Source organism: Meriones unguiculatus, chromosome 7, assembly GCF_030254825.1.
Source record: "Meriones unguiculatus strain TT.TT164.6M chromosome 7, Bangor_MerUng_6.1, whole genome shotgun sequence".
Classification (NCBI taxonomy): Eukaryota; Metazoa; Chordata; class Mammalia; order Rodentia; family Muridae; genus Meriones; species Meriones unguiculatus.
Genome location: NC_083355.1, coordinates 117,183,685 through 117,205,157, shown reverse-complemented (window position 1 = coordinate 117,205,157; position 21,473 = coordinate 117,183,685). Strand labels below are relative to the sequence as shown.

Genomic DNA, 21,473 nt, shown 5'->3' with positions numbered 1-21,473 from the left:
CTGGCCAGTGACATTCAAGGTGGCCCCAGTTGCACTAGAGACCCTCCCCTGAGATGTGCCTGTGGTGCTGTACCCAAGGCAGACAGTTTCTTCTCCTGTTTCAGGACCAGGACATTGCTGATGGATGCATGGACACCCCTACAAAGACACTAGAGGTAGACGGAGACCGAGAAAGGCTTATTTCTAAGACCACGGACGGTCGCCGTAGGCGGCCACAAGACAGACTCTCCTGGCCGAAATTTCAGTCCTTAAGGAGCAAGCGTGGAGCAGGCCCCCGCCGCTCACACAGTTCCTCAGAAGCCTCAGAGCACAGGGCCACACGGGAAGTGTCACCCACAAGCACAGACACGGAAGCCCAGATGACAGCTGACAGCCGGGAGCAGAAGTCAGGGTCAGGTAGACGAAGAAGGAGATTCCTGAACCTGAGATTTGGGATGAGCTTAGGGCCAGGTTCAGTCACAACTGAGCAAGCAGGCAGAGAGCCCCAGGACAGGCAACCTCATGCTGGGGAGCGGGAAGAGTCCCAGCCACAGAAGGATGACATAAATGACGCAGTAGTGGCTGCTGAGGGCAAAAAGAAGGACAAGACTCAGGCGCTGGGGGTCAGGACTGCTCTCACTACGGAAGCCCCTGAAGACATGGTGCTAAAGGCAGACACACAGCATAGGAAGAAAAAGAAGGTGGCAAAACAAGAAAACAAGGAGACACTCAGCCGACAAAGAGCTGAGGCGGGCCCAGGAATGAGCTGGGATGACGAATGGGAGGAAGTCCAGAGTCTAGAAATTGGCATTGCAAGATTGTCTCTGCAAGACACGTCAGAACAAGGAAGCACACAGGTCTCATCTTATGACTGGAAAGCACCAAAAGCTGGATTTTACAAAACAAAGATGGAAGAGACAATGAAAGACACAAAAGATGGTGGAATAAGGAAGAAAGTGTGGAGAGAATCTGGGGACAGAAGAAATATACAGGAGCAAGTAGAATCAGGGGGTGAGACACAAGAGCCGACAGGAATGGGGGGAAATGTAGAGAGAGAAGGTCCGCAAAGCGAACAAAAGATGAAAGAGAATTTAGAAGAGGAAACACAGACAGGACAAGCAAAAATGAAGATGCCAAAGTTCAAAATACCTACATTTGGATGGTCTCCAACAAAAGAAGTAACCAGAGGGAAAAAGGATGCAACAGAAATGACTGGGATAAATACAGACACAGTAGAGACAGAAAACATAAGTGACAACTTAGGGAAAGAGATAGGTGTAGATAATGAAAAAGTTACATTAGAGAAAAGAAACATTAGAAAGGATGTAAACATGATAGGTATGGCAGAAAAAACAACAGAGGCCCATGAGGTCTCAAAAAAAGAAATGAAATTCAAGATGCCCAAGTTCAAGATGCCATCATACGGTGTGTCTGTGCCAAGAGGGGCAACTATGGATACATTGCTGGAGGTGACACCTCCAAAACCAGAGCCAGACATGGCCCTGCCATCAATCCAAAGCGACCTGAAGACTCCTGACATTGGCATCCAGCTGCCTTCAGCCGACCTGGAGGTCAAGGCTGGCCAGGTAAGCATGAAACTCTCTGAGGGCCAGATGCCCGAGGGGGAGCTGGCCACACAGACTGATTCCGGGGCCAGCCTGAAGGGCCACTTGCCCAAGGTGTCGATCCCCAGCGTCAAGATGCCTAAGGTAGAACTCAAGGGCCCAGATGTGGAGCTCAAGGGCCCCAAAGTGGAACTAAAGGGCCAAGGGGGCGAGGTGAGCGCCCCTGACATGGAGGTGTCCCTGCCTGCTGTGGAGGTGGACATCCAGGTGCCAGGAGCAAAGGTGGAGGGGGACCTGGCCCTGGCTGACAAGGACTTGGCTGCCAAAGACAGCAAGTTCAAGATGCCCAAGTTCAAGATGCCCTCCTTTGGCATGTCCGCACCTGGCAAGCCCACTGTGGAGACATCACTGGAGGTGTCAGCACCAAAGGTGAAGGCGGACGTGGCCATTGCCTCTATCCAGGGTGACCTGGAGACACCTGAGGTCAACATCCAGCTGCCATCCTCTGACCTGGAGGTTACGTCTGGCCAGGTGGGCATGAAACTCCCTGAGGGCCAGCTGCCCGAGGGGGAGATGGCCACACAGATTGATTCGAGGGCTGGCTTGAAGGGCCACCTGCCCAAGGTGTCGATGCCCAGCCACAAGATGCCCAAGGTGGACCTCAAGGGACCAGACCTGGAGCTCAAGGGCCCCAAAGTGGACGTGAAGGGCCTCAAGGGCGAGGTGAGCACTGCAGAGGTGGAGGTATCCCAGCCTGGCATGGAGGTGGACATCCAGGTGCCAGGAGCAAAGGTGGAGGGTGACCTGGCCCTGGCTGACAAGGACTTGGCTGCCAAAGACAGCAAGTTCAAGATGCCCAAGTTCAAGATGCCCTCTTTCGGTGTGTCCGCACCTGGCAAGCCCACTGTTGAGGCTTCGCTGGAGGTGGCCACGCCAAAGGCAGAGGCAGACATAGCCCTGCCATACATGCATGGTGACCTGAAGACCACACACATCACCATCCAGCTGCCATCCTGTGACATGGAGGCCAAGCCTGACCAGGTGGGCATGAAGCTGCCCGAGGGCCAGCTGCCCGAGGCACAGCTTGCTGCACAGACTGAATCTGGGGCTGGCCTGAAGGGCCACCTACCCAAGGTGTCCATGCCCAGCCACAAAATGCCCAAGATGGAACTTAAGCGCACGCAAGTGGACCTCAAGGGCTCCAAAGTGAACGTGAAGGGCCCCAATGGCGAGGTGAGCGCCCCCGACATAGAGGTATCCCTGCCTAGCATAGAGGTGGACATCCAGGTGCCAGGAGCAAAGGTGGAGGGGGACCTGGCCCTGGCTGACAAGGACTTGGCTGCCAAAGACAGCAAGTTCAAGATGCCCAAGTTCAAGATGCCCTCCTTCAGTGTGTCGGTACCTGGCAAACCCATCGTGGAAACCTCACTAGAGGTTGCCACACCAAAGGTGGAGGGAGACGTGGATCTTCCAACTCTCCAGGGTGACGTGAAGACCCCTGACGTCAGCATCCAGCTGTCATCCTGTGACATGGAGGCCAAGCCTGGCCAGGTGGGCTTGAAGCTGCCTGAGGGCCAGCTGCCTGAGGGAGACCTTGCTGCACAGACTGAATCTGGGGCTGGCCTGAAGGGCCATCTACCCAAGGTGTCCATGCCCAGCGTCAAGATGCCCACAATGGACCTCAAGGGCACGCAATTTGACCTCAAGGGCTCCAAAGTTGACATGAAAGGCCCCAAGGGCGAGGTGAGTGCCCCTGACGTGGAGGTTTCCCCGCCTTGTGTGGAGGTGGACATCCAGGCGCCTGGAGCAAAGGTGGAGGGGGACCTGGCCCTGGCTGACAAGGACATGTCTGCCAAAGACAGCAAGTTCAAGATGACCAAGTTCAAGATGCCCTCCTTCGGCATGTCCGCACCTGGCAAGCCCACCTTGGAAGCCTCACTAGAGGTTGCCATGACAAAGGTGGAGGGAGACGTGAATCTTCCAACTCTCCAGGGGGAGGTGAAGACCCCTGACCTCAGCATCCAGCTGCCATCCTGTGACATGGAGGCCAAGCCTGGCCAGGTGGGCAAGAAGCTACCCGAGGGCCAGCTGCCCGAGGGAGAGCTTGCTGTACAGACTGAATCTGGTACTGGCCTAAAAGGACATCTACCCAAGGTGTCCATGCCCAGCCTCAAGATGCCCAAGGTGGAATTCAAGGGCACTCACATGGACATCAAGGGCCCCAAAGTGGACGTGAGGGGCCCCAAGGCTGAACTGAGTGCCCCCGACATGGAAGTGTCCCTGCCTGGTATGGAGGTGGATATCCAGGTGCCAGGAGCAAAGGTGGAGGGGGACCTGACCCTGGCTGACAAGGACTTAGCTGCCAAAGACAGCATGTTCAAGATGCCCAAGTTCAAGATGCCCTCTTTCGGTGTGTTCGCATCGGGCAAGCCCACTGCTGAGGCCTCCCTTGAGGTGGCCAAGTCAAAGGTGGAGGTAGACGTGGCCCTGCCATCCATCCAGGGCGACCTGAAGACCCCTGACATCAGCATCGAGCTGCCATCAGCCGACCTGGAGGTCAAGGCTGGCATGAAGCTGCCCGAGGGAGAGCTTACTGCACAGACTGAATCTGGGGTTGGCCTAAAAGGCCATCTACCCAAGGTGTCGATGCCCAGCCTCAAGATGCCCAAGGTAGACGTCAAGGGACCCGACCTGGAGCTCAAGGGCCCCAAAGTGGACGTGAAGGGCCCCAAGAGTGAGGTGAGCCCTGCAGAGGTGGAGGTGTCCCAGCCTGGCGTGGAGGTGGACATCCAGGTGCCAGGAGCAAAGGTGGAGGGGGACCTGGCCCTGGCTGACAAGGACTTGGCTGCCAAAGACAGCAAGTTCAAGATGCCCAAGTTCAAGATGCCCTCTTTCACTGTCTCCGCACCTGGCAAGGCCACTGCTGAGGCCTCGCTGGAGGTGTCGGCACCAAAGGTGAAGGCGGATGTGGCCATTCCCTATGTCCAGGGTGACCTGGAGACACCTGAGGTCAACATCCAGCTGCCTTCCTCTGACCTGGAGGTTAAGTCTGGCCAGGTGGACATGAAACTCCCTGAGGGCCAGCTGCCCGAGGGGGAGATGGCCACACAGATTGATTCGAGGGCTGGCTTGAAGGGCCACCTGCCCAAGGTGTCGATGCCCCGCCTCAAGATGCCCAAGGTGGACCTCAAGGGACCAGACCTGGAGCTCAAGGGCCCCAAAGTGGACCTGAAGGGCCCCAAGATTGAGGTGAGGCCTGCAGAGGTGGAGGTGTCCCAGCCTGGCGTGGAGGTGGACATCCAGGTGCCAGGAGCAAAGGTGGAGGGTGACCTGGCCCTGGCTGACAAGGACTTGGTTGCCAAAGACAGCAAGTTCAAGATGCCCAAGTTCAAGATGCCCTCTTTCGGTGTGTCCGCACCTGGCAAGCCCACTGTGGAGGCGGTGGCGCCCAAAGTACAGTCAGACGTGGTCCTGCCATCCGTCCAGGGTGAGCTAAAGACACCTGACGTGAGCATCCAGCTTCCGTCCTCTGACCTGAAGGTCAAGGCTGGCCAAGTGGGCATGAAACTCCCTGAGGGCCAGCTGCGGGAGGGGGAGCTGGCCAAACAGACTGATTCCGGGTCCAGCCTGAAGGGCCACCTGCCCAAGGTGTCAATGCCCAGCCTCAAGATGCCCAAGGTAGAACTCAAGGGCCCAGATGTGGAGTTCAAGGGCCCCAAAGTGGACCTGAAGGGCCCCAAGAGCGAGGTGAGCGCCTCTGACGTGGAGGTTTCCCCGCCTTGTGTGGAGGTGGACATCCAGGCGCCTGGAGCAAAGGTGGAAGGGGACCTGGGTGACAGAGTCGGGGCTGCCAAAGACAGCAAGTTCAAGATGCCCAAGTTCAAGATGCCCTCCTTTGGCGTGTCCGCACCTGCCAAGCCCACTGTGGAGGTGGCAGCGCCCAAAGTACAGTCAGACGTGGCCCTGCCATTCGTCCAGGGTGAGCTGAAGACACCTGACGTGAGCATCCAGCTGCCGTCCTCTGACCTGAAGGTCAAGACTGGTGAGGTGAGCATGAGGCTGTCTGAGGGCCAGCTGCCCGAGGGGGAGCTGGCCACACAGACTGACTCCAGGGCCAGCCTGAAGGGCCACATGCCCAAGGTGTCGATGCCCAGCCTCAGGATGCCCAAGGTAGAACTCAAGGGCCCAGATGTGGAGCTCAAGGGCCCCAAAGTGGACCTGAAGGGCCCCAAGAGCGAGGTGAGCGCCTCTGACGTGGAGGTTTCCCCGCCTTGTGTGGAGGTGGACATCCAGGTGCCAGGAGCAAAGGTGGAGGGGGACCTGGCCCTGGCTGACAAGGACTTGGCTGCCAAAGACAGCAAGTTCAGGATGCCCAAGTTCAAGATGCCCTCCTTCGGCATGTCCGCACCTGGCAAGCCCACCGTGGAAGCCTCACTAGAGGTTGCCATGCCAAAGGTGGAGGGAGATGTGGATCTTCCAACTCTCCAGGGTGATGTGAAGACCCCTGACATCAGCATCCAGCTGCCATCCTGTGACATGGAGGCCAAGCCTGGCCAGGTGGGCTTGAAGCTGCCCGAGGGCCAGCTTCCCGAGGGAGAGATTGCTGCACAGACTGAATCTGGGGCTGGCCTGAAGGGCCATCTATCCAAGGTGTCCATGCCCAGCGTCAAGATGCCCAAGGTGGAACTCAAGGGCACTCACGTGGACATCAAGGACCCCAAAGTGGACGTGAAGGGCCCCAAGGGCAAGGTGAGCGCCTCTGACGTGGAGGTGTCCCTGCCTGGCATGGAAGTGGACATCCAGGTGCCAGAAGCAAAGGTGGAGGGTGACCTGGCCCTGGCTGACAAGGACTTGGCTGCCAAAGACAGCAAGTTCAAGATGCCCAAGTTCAAGATGCCCTCTTTCGGTGTGTCCACACCTGGCAAGCCCACTGCTGAGGCCTCGCTGGAGGTGGCCAAGTCAAAGGTGGAGGCAGATGTGGCCCTGACATCCATCCAGGGTGACCTGAAGACCCCTGACCTCGGCATCCAGCTTCCATCGCCTGACCTGGAGGTCAAGGCCGGCATGAAGCTGCCCAAGGGCCAGCTGCCGGAGGGAGAGCTTGCTGCACAGACTGAATCTGGGGCTGGCCTGAAGGGCCATCTACCCAAGGTGTCCATGCCCAGCGTCAAGATGCCCAAGGTGGACCTTAAGGGCACGCAAGTGGACCTCAAGGGCTCCAAAGTGGACATGAAAGGCCCCAAGGGCGAGGTGAGCGCCCCCAACATGGAGGTGTCCCTGCCTAGCATGGAGGTGGACATCCAGGTGCCAGGAGCAAAGGTGGAGGGGGACCTGGCCCTGGCTGACAAGGACGCGTCTGCCAAAGACAGCAAGTTCAAGATGCCCAAGTTCAAGATGCCCTCCTTGGGCGGGTCCGCACCTGGCAAGCCCACAGTGGAGACATCACTGGATGTGTCTGCACCAAAGGTGAAGGCGGACGTGGCCATTCCCTCTGTCCAGGGTGACCTGGAGACACCTGAGGTCAACATCCAGCTGCCTTCCTCTGACCTGGAGGTTAAGTCTGGCCAGGTGGGCATGAAACTCCCTGAGGGCCAGCTGCCTGAGGGGGAGATGGCCACACAGATTGATTCGAGGGCTGGCTTGAAGGGCCACCTGCCCAAGGTGTCGATGCCCCGCCTCAAGATGCCCAAGGTGGACCTCAAGGGACCAGACCTGGAGCTCAAGGGCCCCAAAGTGGACGTGAAGGGCCCCAAGGGCGAGGTGAGCATTGAAGAGGTGGAGGTGTCCCAGCCTGGCGTGGAGGTGGACATCCAGGTCCCAGGAGCCAAGGTGGAGGGTGACCTGGTCCTGGCCGACAAGGACTTGGCTGCTAAAGACAGCAAGTTCAAGATGCCCAAGTTCAAGATGCCCTCTTTCGGTGTGTTCGCATCGGGCAAGCCCACTGCTGAGGCCTCCCTTGAGGTGGCCAAGTCAAAGGTGGAGGTAGACGTGGCCCTGCCATCCATCCAGGGCGACCTGAAGACCCCTGACATCAGCATCGAGCTGCCATCAGCCGACCTGGAGGTCAAGGCTGGCATGAAGCTGCCCGAGGGAGAGCTTACTGCACAGACTGAATCTGGGGTTGGCCTAAAAGGCCATCTACCCAAGGTGTCGATGCCCAGCCTCAAGATGCCCAAGGTAGACGTCAAGGGACCCGACCTGGAGCTCAAGGGCCCCAAAGTGGACGTGAAGGGCCCCAAGAGTGAGGTGAGCCCTGCAGAGGTGGAGGTGTCCCAGCCTGGCGTGAAGGTGGACATCCAGGTGCCAGGAGCAAAGGTGGAGGGGGACCTGGCCCTGGCTGACAAGGACTTGGCTGCCAAAGACAGCAAGTTCAGGATGCCCAAGTTCAAGATGCCCTCCTTCGGCATGTCCGCACCTGGCAAGCCCACCGTGGAAGCCTCACTAGAGGTTGCCACGCCAAAGGTGGAGGGAGATGTGGATCTTCCAACTCTCCAGGGTGATGTGAAGACCCCTGACATCAGCATCCAGCTGCCATCCTGTGACATGGAGGCCAAGCCTGGCCAGGTGGGCTTGAAGCTGCCCGAGGGCCAGCTTCCCGAGGGAGAGATTGCTGCACAGACTGAATCTGGGGCTGGCCTGAAGGGCCATCTATCCAAGGTGTCCATGCCCAGCGTCAAGATGCCCAAGGTGGAACTCAAGGGCACTCACGTGGACATCAAGGACCCCAAAGTGGACGTGAAGGGCCCCAAGGGCAAGGTGAGCGCCTCTGACGTGGAGGTGTCCCTGCCTGGCATGGAAGTGGACATCCAGGTGCCAGAAGCAAAGGTGGAGGGTGACCTGGCCCTGGCTGACAAGGACTTGGCTGCCAAAGACAGCAAGTTCAAGATGCCCAAGTTCAAGATGCCCTCTTTCGGTGTGTCCACACCTGGCAAGCCCACTGCTGAGGCCTCGCTGGAGGTGGCCAAGTCAAAGGTGGAGGCAGATGTGGCCCTGACATCCATCCAGGGTGACCTGAAGACCCCTGACCTCAGCATCCAGCTTCCATCGCCTGACCTGGAGGTCAAGGCCGGCATGAAGCTGCCCAAGGGCCAGCTGCCGGAGGGAGAGCTTGCTGCACAGACTGAATCTGGGGCTGGCCTGAAGGGCCATCTACCCAAGGTGTCCATGCCCAGCGTCAAGATGCCCAAGGTGGACCTTAAGGGCACGCAAGTGGACCTCAAGGGCTCCAAAGTGGACATGAAAGGCCCCAAGGGCGAGGTGAGCGCCCCCGACATGGAGGTGTCCCTGCCTAGCATGGAGGTGGACATCCAGGTGCCAGGAGCAAAGGTGGAGGGGGACCTGGCCCTGGCTGACAAGGACGCGTCTGCCAAAGACAGCAAGTTCAAGATGCCCAAGTTCAAGATGCCCTCCTTGGGCGGGTCCGCACCTGGCAAGCCCACAGTGGAGACATCACTGGATGTGTCTGCACCAAAGGTGAAGGCGGACGTGGCCATTCCCTCTGTCCAGGGTGACCTGGAGACACCTGAGGTCAACATCCAGCTGCCTTCCTCTGACCTGGAGGTTAAGTCTGGCCAGGTGGGCATGAAACTCCCTGAGGGCCAGCTGCCCGAGGGGGAGATGGCCACACAGATTGATTCGAGGGCTGGCTTGAAGGGCCACCTGCCCAAGGTGTCGATGCCCAGCCTCAAGATGCCCAAGGTGGACCTCAAGGGACCAGACCTGGAGCTCAAGGGCCCCAAAGTGGACGTGAAGGGCCCCAAGGGCGAGGTGAGCATTGAAGAGGTGGAGGTGTCCCAGCCTGGCGTGGAGGTGGACATCCAGGTCCCAGGAGCCAAGGTGGAGGGTGACCTGGTCCTGGCCGACAAGGACTTGGCTGCTAAAGACAGCAAGTTCAAGATGCCCAAGTTCAAGATGCCCTCTTTCGGTGTGTCCGCACCTGGCAAGCCCACTGCTGAGGCCTCGCTGGAGGTGGCCAAGTCAAAGGTGGAGGCAGATGTGGCCCTGACATCCATCCAGGGTGACCTGAAGACCCCTGACCTCGGCATCCAGCTTCCATCGCCTGACCTGGAGGTCAAGGCCGGCATGAAGCTGCCCAAGGGCCAGCTGCCGGAGGGAGAGCTTGCTGCACAGACTGAATCTGGGGCTGGCCTGAAGGGCCATCTACCCAAGGTGTCCATGCCCAGCGTCAAGATGCCCAAGGTGGACCTTAAGGGCACGCAAGTGGACCTCAAGGGCTCCAAAGTGGACATGAAAGGCCCCAAGGGCGAGGTGAGCGCCCCCGACATGGAGGTGTCCCTGCCTAGCGTAGAGGTGGACATCCAGGTCCCAGGAGCCAAGGTGGAGGGTGACCTGGCCCTGGCCGACAAGGACTTGGCTGCCAAAGACAGCAAGTTCAAGATGCCCAAGTTCAAGATGCCCTCCTTCGGCATGTCCGCACCTGGCAAGCCCACCTTGGAAGCCTCACTAGAGGTTGCCACGCCAAAGGTGGAGGGAGACGTGGATCTTCCAACTCTCCAGGGTGACGTGAAGACCCCTGACGTCAGCATCCAGCTGCCATCCTGTGACATGGAGGCCAAGCCTGGCCAGGTGGGCTTGAAGCTGCCCGAGGGCCAGCTTCCCGAGGGAGAGCTTGCTGCACAGACTGAATCTGGGGCTGGCCTGAAGGGCCATCTACCCAAGGTGTCCATGCCCAGCCTCAAGATGCCCAAGGTGAAACTCAAGGGCACCCATGTGGACATCAAGAGCTCCAAAGTGGTTGTGAAGGGCCCCAAGGGTGAACTGAGCGCCCCTGACATGGAGGTGTCCCTGCCTAGCATGGAGGTGGACATCCAGGTGCCAGGAGCAAAGGTGGAGGGGGACCTGGCCCTGGCTGACAAGGAAATGTCTGCCAAAGACAGCAAGTTCAAGATGCCCAAGTTCAAGATGCCCTCCTTGGGCGGGTCCGCACCTGGCAAGCCCACTGTGGAGACATCACTGGAGGTGTCTGCACCAAAGGTGAAGGCGGACGTGGCCATTCCCTCTGTCCAGGGTGACCTGGAGACACCTGAGGTCAACATCCAGCTGCCTTCCTCTGACCTGGAGGTTAAGTCTGGCCAGGTGGGCATGAAACTCCCTGAGGGCCAGCTGCCCGAGGGGGAGATGGCCACACAGATTGATTCGAGGGCTGGCTTGAAGGGCCACCTGCCCAAGGTGTCGATGCCCAAGGTGGACCTCAAGGGACCAGACCTGGAGCTCAAGGGCCCCAAAGTGGACGTGAAGGGCCCCAAGGGCGAGGTGAGCATTGCAGAGGTGGAGGTGTCCCAGCCTGGCGTGGAGGTGGACATCCAGGTCCCAGGAGCCAAGGTGGAGGGTGACCTGGCCCTGGCCGACAAGGACTTGGCTGCTAAAGACAGCAAGTTCAAGATGCCCAAATTCAAGATGCCCTCTTTCAGTGTGTCCGCACCTGGCAAGCCCACTGCTGAGGCCTCGCTGGAGGTGGCCAAGTCAAAGGTGGAGGCAGATGTGGCCCTGACATCCATCCAGGGTGACCTGAAGACCCCTGACCTCGGCATCCAGCTTCCATCGCCTGACCTGGAGGTCAAGGCCGGCATGAAGCTGCCCAAGGGCCAGCTGCCGGAGGGAGAGCTTGCTGCACAGACTGAATCTGGGGCTGGCCTGAAGGGCCATCTACCCAAGGTGTCCATGCCCAGCGTCAAGATGCCCAAGGTGGACCTTAAGGGCACGCAAGTGGACCTCAAGGGCTCCAAAGTGGACATGAAAGGCCCCAAGGGCGAGGTGAGCGCCCCCGACATGGAGGTGTCCCTGCCTAGCGTAGAGGTGGACATCCAGGTCCCAGGAGCCAAGGTGGAGGGTGACCTGGCCCTGGCCGACAAGGACTTGGCTGCCAAAGACAGCAAGTTCAAGATGCCCAAGTTCAAGATGCCCTCCTTCGGCATGTCCGCACCTGGCAAGCCCACCTTGGAAGCCTCACTAGAGGTTGCCACGCCAAAGGTGGAGGGAGACGTGGATCTTCCAACTCTCCAGGGTGACGTGAAGACCCCTGACGTCAGCATCCAGCTGCCATCCTGTGACATGGAGGCCAAGCCTGGCCAGGTGGGCTTGAAGCTGCCCGAGGGCCAGCTTCCCGAGGGAGAGCTTGCTGCACAGACTGAATCTGGGGCTGGCCTGAAGGGCCATCTACCCAAGGTGTCCATGCCCAGCCTCAAGATGCCCAAGGTGGAACTCAAGGGCACCCATGTGGACATCAAGAGCTCCAAAGTGGTTGTGAAGGGCCCCAAGGGTGAACTGAGCGCCCCTGACATGGAGGTGTCCCTGCCTAGCATGGAGGTGGACATCCAGGTGCCAGGAGCAAAGGTGGAGGGGGACCTGGCCCTGGCTCACAAGGAAATGTCTGCCAAAGAGAGCAAGTTCAAGATGCCCAAGTTCAAGATGCCCTCCTTGGGCGGGTCCGCACCTGGCAAGCCCACTGTGGAGACATCACTGGAGGTGTCTGCACCAAAGGTGAAGGCGGACGTGGCCATTCCCTCTGTCCAGGGTGACCTGGAGACACCTGAGGTCAACATCCAGCTGCCTTCCTCTGACCTGGAGGTTAAGTCTGGCCAGGTGGGCATGAAACTCCCTGAGGGCCAGCTGCCCGAGGGGGAGATGGCCACACAGATTGATTCGAGGGCTGGCTTGAAGGGCCACCTGCCCAAGGTGTCGATGCCCCGCCTCAAGATGCCCAAGGTGGACCTCAAGGGACCAGACCTGGAGCTCAAGGGCCCCAAAGTGGACGTGAAGGGCCCCAAGGGCGAGGTGAGCATTGAAGAGGTGGAGGTGTCCCAGCCTGGCGTGGAGGTGGACATCCAGGTCCCAGGAGCCAAGGTGGAGGGTGACCTGGTCCTGGCCGACAAGGACTTGGCTGCTAAAGACAGCAAGTTCAAGATGCCCAAGTTCAAGATGCCCTCTTTCGGTGTGACTGCACCTGGCAAGCCCACTGCTGAGGCCTCGCTGGAGGTGGCCAAGTCAAAGGTGGAGGCAGATGTGGCCCTGACATCCATCCATGGTGACCTGAAGACCCCTGACCTCGGCATCCATCTTCCATCGGCCGACCTGGAGGTCAAGGCCGGCATGAAGCTGCCCAAGGGCCAGCTGCCGGAGGGAGAGCTTGCTGCACAGACTGAATCTGGGGCTGGCCTGAAGGGCCATCTACCCAAGGTGTCCATGCCCAGCGTCAAGATGCCCAAGGTGGACCTTAAGGGCACGCAAGTGGACCTCAAGGGCTCCAAAGTGGACATGAAAGGCCCCAAGGGCGAGGTGAGCGCCCCCGACATGGAGGTGTCCCTGCCTAGCATGGAAGTGGACATCCAGGTGCCAGGAGCAAAGGTGGAGGGGGACCTGGCCCTGGCTGACAAGGACATGTCTGCCAAAGACAGCAAGTTCAAGATGCCCAAGTTCAAGATGCCCTCCTTTGGCGGGTCCGCACCTGGCAAGCCCACAGTGGAGACATCACTGGAGGTGTCTGCACCAAAGGTGAAGGCGGACGTGGCCATTCCCTCTGTCCAGGGTGACCTGGAGACACCTGAGGTCAACATCCAGCTGCCTTCCTCTGACCTGGAGGTTAAGTCTGGCCAGGTGGGCATGAAACTCCCTGAGGGCCAGCTGCCCGAGGGGGAGATGGCCACACAGATTGATTCGAGGGCTGGCTTGAAGGGCCACCTGCCCAAGGTGTCGATGCCCAAGGTGGACCTCAAGGGACCAGACCTGGAGCTCAAGGGCCCCAAAGTGGACGTGAATGGCCCCAAGGGCGAGGTGAGCATTGCAGAGGTGGAGGTGTCCCAGCCTGGCGTGGAGGTGGACATCCAGGTCCCAGGAGCCAAGGTGGAGGGTGACCTGGCCCTGGCCGACAAGGACTTGGCTGCTAAAGACAGCAAGTTCAAGATGCCCAAATTCAAGATGCCCTCTTTCAGTGTGTCCGCACCTGGCAAGCCCACTGCTGAGGCCTCGCTGGAGGTGGCCAAGTCAAAGGTGGAGGCAGATGTGGCCCTGACATCCATCCAGGGTGACCTGAAGACCCCTGACCTCGGCATCCAGCTTCCATCGCCTGACCTGGAGGTCAAGGCTGGCATGAAGCTGCCCAAGGGCCAGCTGCCGGAGGGAGAGCTTGCTGCACAGACTGAATCTGGGGCTGGCCTGAAGGGCCATCTACCCAAGGTGTCCATGCCCCGCGTCAAGATGCCCAAGGTGGACCTTAAGGGCACGCAAGTGGACCTCAAGGGCTCCAAAGTGGACATGAAAGGCCCCAAGGGCGAGGTGAGCGCCCCCGACATGGAGGTGTCCCTGCCTAGCGTAGAGGTGGACATCCAGGTCCCAGGAGCCAAGGTGGAGGGTGACCTGGCCCTGGCCGACAAGGACTTGGCTGCCAAAGACAGCAAGTTCAAGATGCCCAAGTTCAAGATGCCCTCCTTCGGCATGTCCGCACCTGGCAAGCCCACCTTGGAAGCCTCACTAGAGGTTGCCACGCCAAAGGTGGAGGGAGACGTGGATCTTCCAACTCTCCAGGGTGACGTGAAGACCCCTGACGTCAGCATCCAGCTGCCATCCTGTGACATGGAGGCCAAGCCTGGCCAGGTGGGCTTGAAGCTGCCCGAGGGCCAGCTTCCCGAGGGAGAGCTTGCTGCACAGACTGAATCTGGGGCTGGCCTGAAGGGCCATCTACCCAAGGTGTCCATGCCCAGCCTCAAGATGCCCAAGGTGGAACTCAAGGGCACCCATGTGGACATCAAGAGCTCCAAAGTGGTTGTGAAGGGCCCCAAGGGTGAACTGAGCGCCCCTGACATGGAGGTGTCCCTGCCTAGCATGGAGGTGGACATCCAGGTGCCAGGAGCAAAGGTGGAGGGGGACCTGGCCCTGGCTGACAAGGACATGTCTGCCAAAGACAGCAAGTTCAAGATGCCCAAGTTCAAGATGCCCTCCTTGGGCGGGTCCGCACCTGGCAAGCCCACTGTGGAGACATCACTGGAGGTGTCTGTACCAAAGGTGAAGGCGGACGTGGCCATTCCCTCTGTCCAGGGTGACCTGGAGACACCTGAGGTCAACATCCAGCTGCCTTCCTCTGACCTGGAGGTTAAGTCTGGCCAGGTGGGCATGAAACTCCCTGAGGGCCAGCTGCCCGAGGGGGAGATGGCCACACAGATTGATTCGAGGGCTGGCTTGAAGGGCCACCTGCCCAAGGTGTCGATGCCCCGCCTCAAGATGCCCAAGGTGGACCTCAAGGGACCAGACCTGGAGCTCAAGGGCCCCAAAGTGGACGTGAAGGGCCCCAAGGGCGAGGTGAGCATTGAAGAGGTGGAGGTGTCCCAGCCTGGCGTGGAGGTGGACATCCAGGTCCCAGGAGCCAAGGTGGAGGGTGACCTGGTCCTGGCCGACAAGGACTTGGCTGCTAAAGACAGCAAGTTCAAGATGCCCAAGTTCAAGATGCCCTCTTTCGGTGTGACTGCACCTGGCAAGCCCACTGCTGAGGCCTCGCTGGAGGTGGCCAAGTCAAAGGTGGAGGCAGATGTGGCCCTGACATCCATCCAGGGTGACCTGAAGACCCCTGACCTCGGCATCCATCTTCCATCGGCCGACCTGGAGGTCAAGGCCGGCATGAAGCTGCCCAAGGGCCAGCTGCCGGAGGGAGAGCTTGCTGCACAGACTGAATCTGGGGCTGGCCTGAAGGGCCATCTACCCAAGGTGTCCATGCCCAGCGTCAAGATGCCCAAGGTGGACCTTAAGGGCACGCAAGTGGACCTCAAGGGCTCCAAAGTGGACATGAAAGGCCCCAAGGGCGAGGTGAGCGCCCCCGACATGGAGGTGTCCCTGCCTAGCATGGAAGTGGACATCCAGGTGCCAGGAGCAAAGGTGGAGGGGGACCTGGCCGTGGCTGACAAGGACATGTCTGCCAAAGACAGCAAGTTCAAGATGCCCAAGTTCAAGATGCCCTCCTTTGGCGGGTCCGCACCTGGCAAGCCCACAGTGGAGACATCACTGGAGGTGTCTGCACCAAAGGTGAAGGCGGACGTGGCCATTCCCTCTGTCCAGGGTGACCTGGAGACACCTGAGGTCAACATCCAGCTGCCTTCCTCTGACCTGGAGGTTAAGTCTGGCCAGGTGGGCATGAAACTCCCTGAAGGCCAGCTGCCCGAGGGGGAGATGGCCACACAGATTGATTCGAGGGCTGGCTTGAAGGGCCACCTGCCCAAGGTGTCGATGCCCAAGGTGGACCTCAAGGGACCAGACCTGGATCTCAAGGACCCCAAAGTGGACGTGAATGGCCCCAAGGGCGAGGTGAGCATTGCAGAGGTGGAGGTGTCCCAGCCTGGCGTGGAGGTGGACATCCAGGTCCCAGGAGCCAAGGTGGAGGGTGACCTGGCCCTGGCCGACAAGGACTTGGCTGCTAAAGACAGCAAGTTCAAGATGCCCAAATTCAAGATGCCCTCTTTCAGTGTGTCCGCACCTGGCAAGCCCACTGCTGAGGCCTCGCTGGAGGTGGCCAAGTCAAAGGTGGAGGCAGATGTGGCCCTGACATCCATCCATGGTGACCTGAAGGCCCCTGACCTCGGCATCCATCTTCCATCGGCCGACCTGGAGGTCAAGGCCGGCATGAAGCTGCCTGAGGGTCAGCTGCCCGAGGGAGAGCTTGCTGCACAGATTGATTCTGGGGCTGGCCTGAAGGACCATCTACCCAAGGTGTCCATGCCCAGCGTCAAGATGCCCACGATGGACCTCAAGGGCACCCATGTGGACATCAAGGGCCCCAAAGTGCATGTGAAGGGCCCCAAGGGCGAGGTGAGCACCCCCGACATGGAGGTGTCCCTGCCTGGCATGGAAGTGGACATCCAGGTGCCAGAAGCAAAGGTGGAGGGGGACCTGGCCCTGGCTGACAAGGACTTGGCTGCCAAAGACAGCAAGTTCAAGATGCCCAAGTTCAAGATGCCCTCTTTCGGTGTGTCCGCACCTGGCAAGCCCACTACTGAGGCCTCGCTGGAGGTGGCCAAGTCAAAGGTGGAGGCAGATGTGGCCCTGCCATCCATCCATGGTGACCTGAAGACCCGTGACCTTGGCATCCAGCTTCCATCGGCCGACCTGGAGGTCAAGGCCGGCATGAAGCTGTCCGAGGGCCACCTGCCCGTGGGAGACCTTGCTGCACAGACTGATTCTGAGTCCAGCCTGAAGGGCCATCTACCCAAGGTGTCCATGCCCAGCGTCACGATGTCCAAGATGGACCTCAAGGGCACACATGTGGACCTCAAGGGTCACAAAGTGGATGTGAAGGGCCCCAATGGTGATGTCAGTCCCAGCCATGTGCAGGTGTTCCTTCCTGGGGCGGAGGTAGACATCACATCTTCCCATGTGGATGTTGATGTCAGTAATGATGGTGGTGCTTTCAGCAGTTCCCGTCTTGGTGTCCACCAACCCTCCCAGTCACAGTCTTCTGAGAGGTCTCACTGTGTTCCTTCTGCTCTTAGCCACCTTTCAAGTACCACTGATGTTCCACAGAGCTCGCTGGAATCCATAGTCACCTCTTCAAATTCTCGCATTATGTTTCCTAAATTTCATAAACCAAAATTTGCATTTTCTCTTCCTCCATCTGCGGCTGAGTGTGACCCCCCTCTTCATGAGGCTGTCCACCTTTCTGGAACAAGTCCTGATGTGCTTTTAGGCTCTTTACGTTCTCAGGTTGTGTCTCCTGATGCTTCCCTTCAGCATATTGTGGGTGGATCCTCAGTTCAGTCTGAAAGGACACCTCCACCTGAGGGGCATAATCAAGAAGGAAAGAGAACTTCCTTCAAATTGCCGAGGATCAAGCTACCTCCATTTAGTCGGTCTCCAAAAAAGGAAGCAGGTTCTGGAGGTGATTATGAGTCCCAGCACGAGGACCCCACACATAGGCTAGGTTCTTCTACAAGTGAGATGGACACCCAAGTTGAGAGTTGTGTTTCTTCAGTGGAATCACACCAGCACGGCTCTCTGGAAAAGGATACAGAGAAGGGGAGAACCCGGAAGTCAAGCTTTTCCATGCCAAGGCTTGCACTACCTAAGATAAAGTCTTCCAAGGTTAGGGCTGGTGTGCCACGGGAAGATGGGAAGCTTTCCCTCAGTGGTACCACACCTGGGAGTGATTTGGTAGTCACAGAAACAGCTGTCAGTGACACCCTTGTTGGTGACACACGTTCAGAAGATATCCCCACGGAACCATATATCAGAGCCTCCACCGCACCTGGGTCCCAGGCTGAGCTTCCTTCTCCCACAGAGGACCTGGGTATCAGTGGCGACAGTGAGAGTCATGTGTTTGTGGGTGATTCTGCAAGTCTGACAGCGCCCATACCGGAAGGTCTCCTGCAGCCACCAGACAGACAGAGAGATAGTGCCCTCACCACGGAGAGCCCTGAGGTCGATCCCACGGCCAAAGAGATGGCAACAGACTCGAGTGAGCGAAGGTTCACAATACCCAAGTTCCAAGTTCCCGGTCTCAGGCGCTCCTCATCCAAGGATCAAGGTGGAGCTGGAGAACTTGAAGTCACTCAAGACTCACAGGCTGCAGTCGTCAGCATGCCCTTAGAGACAGAAGTGACAGCGGGTGGTGTGCGACTGTCATGTATGCCTGAGTCAAAGGTAGAGGCACATGTCTCCCTGAGGTCCCCAGAGGAAGGGGCCGGTGTGCTGACCCCAGAGGGTGAAACCTATGCGGCTGTTGTAAAACGTGATCTCCGTGGAGCAGGCTCCAGGCTGCATAGCCTCACTTCTGGGGCTTCCCAGATTCATCTCCCCACCCCTGGGTTTGGGACACATCTGTCTAAAGGCGCCCTCTCCCTTGAGATGCCTGGTGTGAGAGTCTCAGAGCCCCAGCTTCCTCTGGAAGAAACAGGCAAGCAGCAGCAGCCCAGGCCAGGAGGAAACATTCTTGCCGAGGAGGAGGCTAGAACAGGAAGCTGGCCTTCCCAGCCCCAAGGGCCTCTGAGGCTGAAGGCCTCCCTCACTGAGTTGCCCTCCCAGGTCTCTGTGGTGAGCACCAGCCAGCTCTGGGAGGATTCTGTGTTGACTGTCACAATCCCCAAACTAAAGGTACCCAGGTTCTCCTTCCATGCCCCCAGCTCTGAGGCTGATGTCTTCTTCCCTGTGGTGAGGGAGGTGCAGGGCGCAGAGGCCAGCATTGGCAGTGCCATGCATCAGGATAGCCCCGGGCTCTGGGAAGCCAGAATTCTAAAGACAGGTGCTGAGGACCCCAGAGAGCCACCAGCAAGCCTGGAACAATCCTTGGAAGTGTCCCCAATTTCTAAGGTCAGAGTGCATATTCAGGGCTCTCAAGGTGAGAGTCAAGAAGTCACTATTTGCAGCAGGGTGGAGCAAGAGCGTGCTGGTCCCTCAGCGCCTGGAGCCTTTTCTACTCAGATTGTGCGGGAATCAGAGATCCCTGCTTCTACAGTTCAGACTCCTTCTTATGGATTTTCTTTGCTGAAAGTGAAAATCCCAGAGCCCACCGTGCAGGCTAGTGTGTACACAGTGGCTCCCAACTCCCAGATGCAGGAGAGCTTGGGTGGAGATTCCATGCCGGCTGCTGCAGGGGGACAGTTTGTTCCTGGTGATGTCGCTCCTGACACTGGTGAACCTTTTGAGGTGATCTCTTCCAGTGTTGGCGTGCCACCGCTGTCACTCACACCTGAGGTGCGTCCTGCACCCCAGCTTGCAGACAGTACCTCTGACGAGGAGCCAGCAGAGATTCTTGAGTTTCCTGAGGACAGCCAGGATGTAAAGACCCCTGACATGGATACAAAACAGAAACCAGAAGGTAAGAAGGCCAGCCTGCTGTGGTCCTGGCTTCCAAGTATTGGGTTCTCCTCGGTGGAAGAGATGGCTGCTGATTCCAGAGACACTAGCCTAAGATCTGCTCCAGTCCACGTGCAACCTGCGGCTCGGCTGGACCCTGAACTGCCCAGAAAACAGGAGAAGGCGGGCTGGTTCCGGTTCCCCAAGTTAGGATTTTCCTCTTCACCTACCAAGAAGACCAGAAGCAGTGAAGATGAGGAAGGCCAGGCAGAACACAAGCTCCAGGAAGAGACCATCACCTTTTTTGATGCTCGAGAAAGCTTCTCTCCAGAGGAAGAGGAAGCCGAGCCAGAGGTGACAAGTGCCAGGCCCCGTTCCAAAGCGATGGTGGCGTCTTCTGCAAGAACAGAACTGGCCCTGTTGGAACGTGCTGCAGACGCTGGTGACAAATCTACACCCAAACCTGTGGTCAAGTGAGGGCCAGAGGTCAGAGGCCGTGGGAGAGGCAAGCCCTAAGTTGAGAGTCAGGGGCCGGGCCCTGAAAGCACCCCACTCTGGAACTCATGCTGTAAAATCGCAGACCTGAAGCCGAAGCAGAAGTGACTAGCCCTTCCAGCCACACCGCACAGCCCTCCGGTGTGGAACCAAAAATACGCTACTTTCTTCCAAGGTTTGGAAGCACTGAAGGCTGCAAAACTGTCTCGCTCTGTGAGTCACTGCTGAACTCTGCTGGCCTTGGCGGGATAAGTCCCAACCAGCCTCCCAACGCCAGGAGAGGGACACTGTCTCTCCAGTTCCCATGTGTGTGGGTGGAAGCAGCTGTTGCCGTAACCTCTGTCCTCCTGCTGCTGTTTCCTGGGGTGAATATGGTGTGTCCTGCGAAACCCCATTGCCTTCTTGCTCGTGACTTCCTTCTTTGACTGTTTCACTATTGGCAAGCTTTGAGCTCTTCACTGTGATGACGGTGGTGGTGGTGGTGCGTGTGGCAGAAAGGTCGGAGCAATGGCTGACTGTGTTCAGTCATAGCTGCAGGTTACCCTGTAGGCTTCACACACAGATTCACTGCTCGTTCTTGCCGGCTCTACCTGCCTGCACTTGTGCAACTCTTTCCCCGAGTGTGTACCGTGCTCTGGCTCCTGAGCACCTCATGGCAGATTGCAGCCCATACAGACAGCTCTGTTCAGTCACTTCCTATTGGACAATAAAGAAAATGTACCCAGTGGTCCAGTTTGCTGAGGTCTTCTGTTCTGGGGTCCTCACTTATCCCTACTTGTGCTCTCCTCCCATGCACCTTCAGTCTCCATCTTGACTGTGGAGCTCCAGAAACCAGAGCTGAGCTAAGAGTGGCTGCCATTTCTCGTGAGTTTGCCCACACCCACAGCCAGAGGAAGAAATTGGAACCCTGAGTTCATGGTAGGGCAGGGGACGCGAGCACAGCCCTCCTGCCGTCTGGACAGCAGGGATGGGATGGAGTGTGGCATGGAAGTAGCGAGGCTTAGCTGAGGGTTTGGCCCATCACCAGAAACTGCTTTCACCCGAGGGACTTCCAGCAGTGCAGAGTGAATTCACGTGTTACTAAGGCAAGGCCAGTGTTTTCTGCAACCTCCCAACTGCTTGCTGATGCCCTCCTGGTGTTCACTGTTCCGGGGGCAGGGGGGGGATGCTGGAACTTGAACTCAGCTCCCCCCCACCCTTTTTTTCAACTCCCTCCTTATCCAGAGGCTCTTGGCAATAAATGTTCCTTGTGTCACAGACAGGATGGCTTGTGGCTTGACTGAGCCACCCAGGAAGATTGGGGCAGGGCTGGGGGAAGAGTACTGGCCACTGGCAAGACTGCCCTCACAGGGCCAGAGGGTGGCAGCTGGCATGTGCCCTCTTGGAGGGCAGAGCTGATGCAGGAGCAGAGCGTGCTCCTGAGTGAGATGCCGGCTTGCAGCTCACACACCAGCAGGAGAACCTGAAGCATGGACACTGCCGAGAGCAGCCACAGCCATAGCAGAGGTTGGTCTTGCTCCTCCCCAGTACTCTTCTGGTCCTGCAGGGCTGTGTGGACCCTGAGCCTCGTGAGGCCAAACTTCCAGATCCTCACATAATTTGCAGGGAGGCAGGCTGGGCTTAGGGGCCTTCTGCACAGATGCGGGT

General features: G+C 58.5%; 1 protein-coding gene across 2 annotated transcripts in view; it reads left to right on the top strand.

The window, feature by feature from the left end:
• Ahnak2 (AHNAK nucleoprotein 2) overlaps positions 1 to 20,553 on the top strand; it is a 38,148-nt gene extending 17,595 nt beyond the window's left edge. For both annotated transcript variants that reach the window (XM_060388266.1, XM_060388267.1), the window contains exon 7: positions 105 to 20,553. In XM_060388266.1, coding sequence (XP_060244249.1) covers positions 105 to 19,808 — 19,704 coding nt within the window. In that variant the 3' untranslated portion in view covers positions 19,809 to 20,553. The remainder of the gene's footprint in view (positions 1 to 104) is intronic.
• The last annotated feature ends 920 nt before the right edge of the window (positions 20,554 to 21,473 follow it).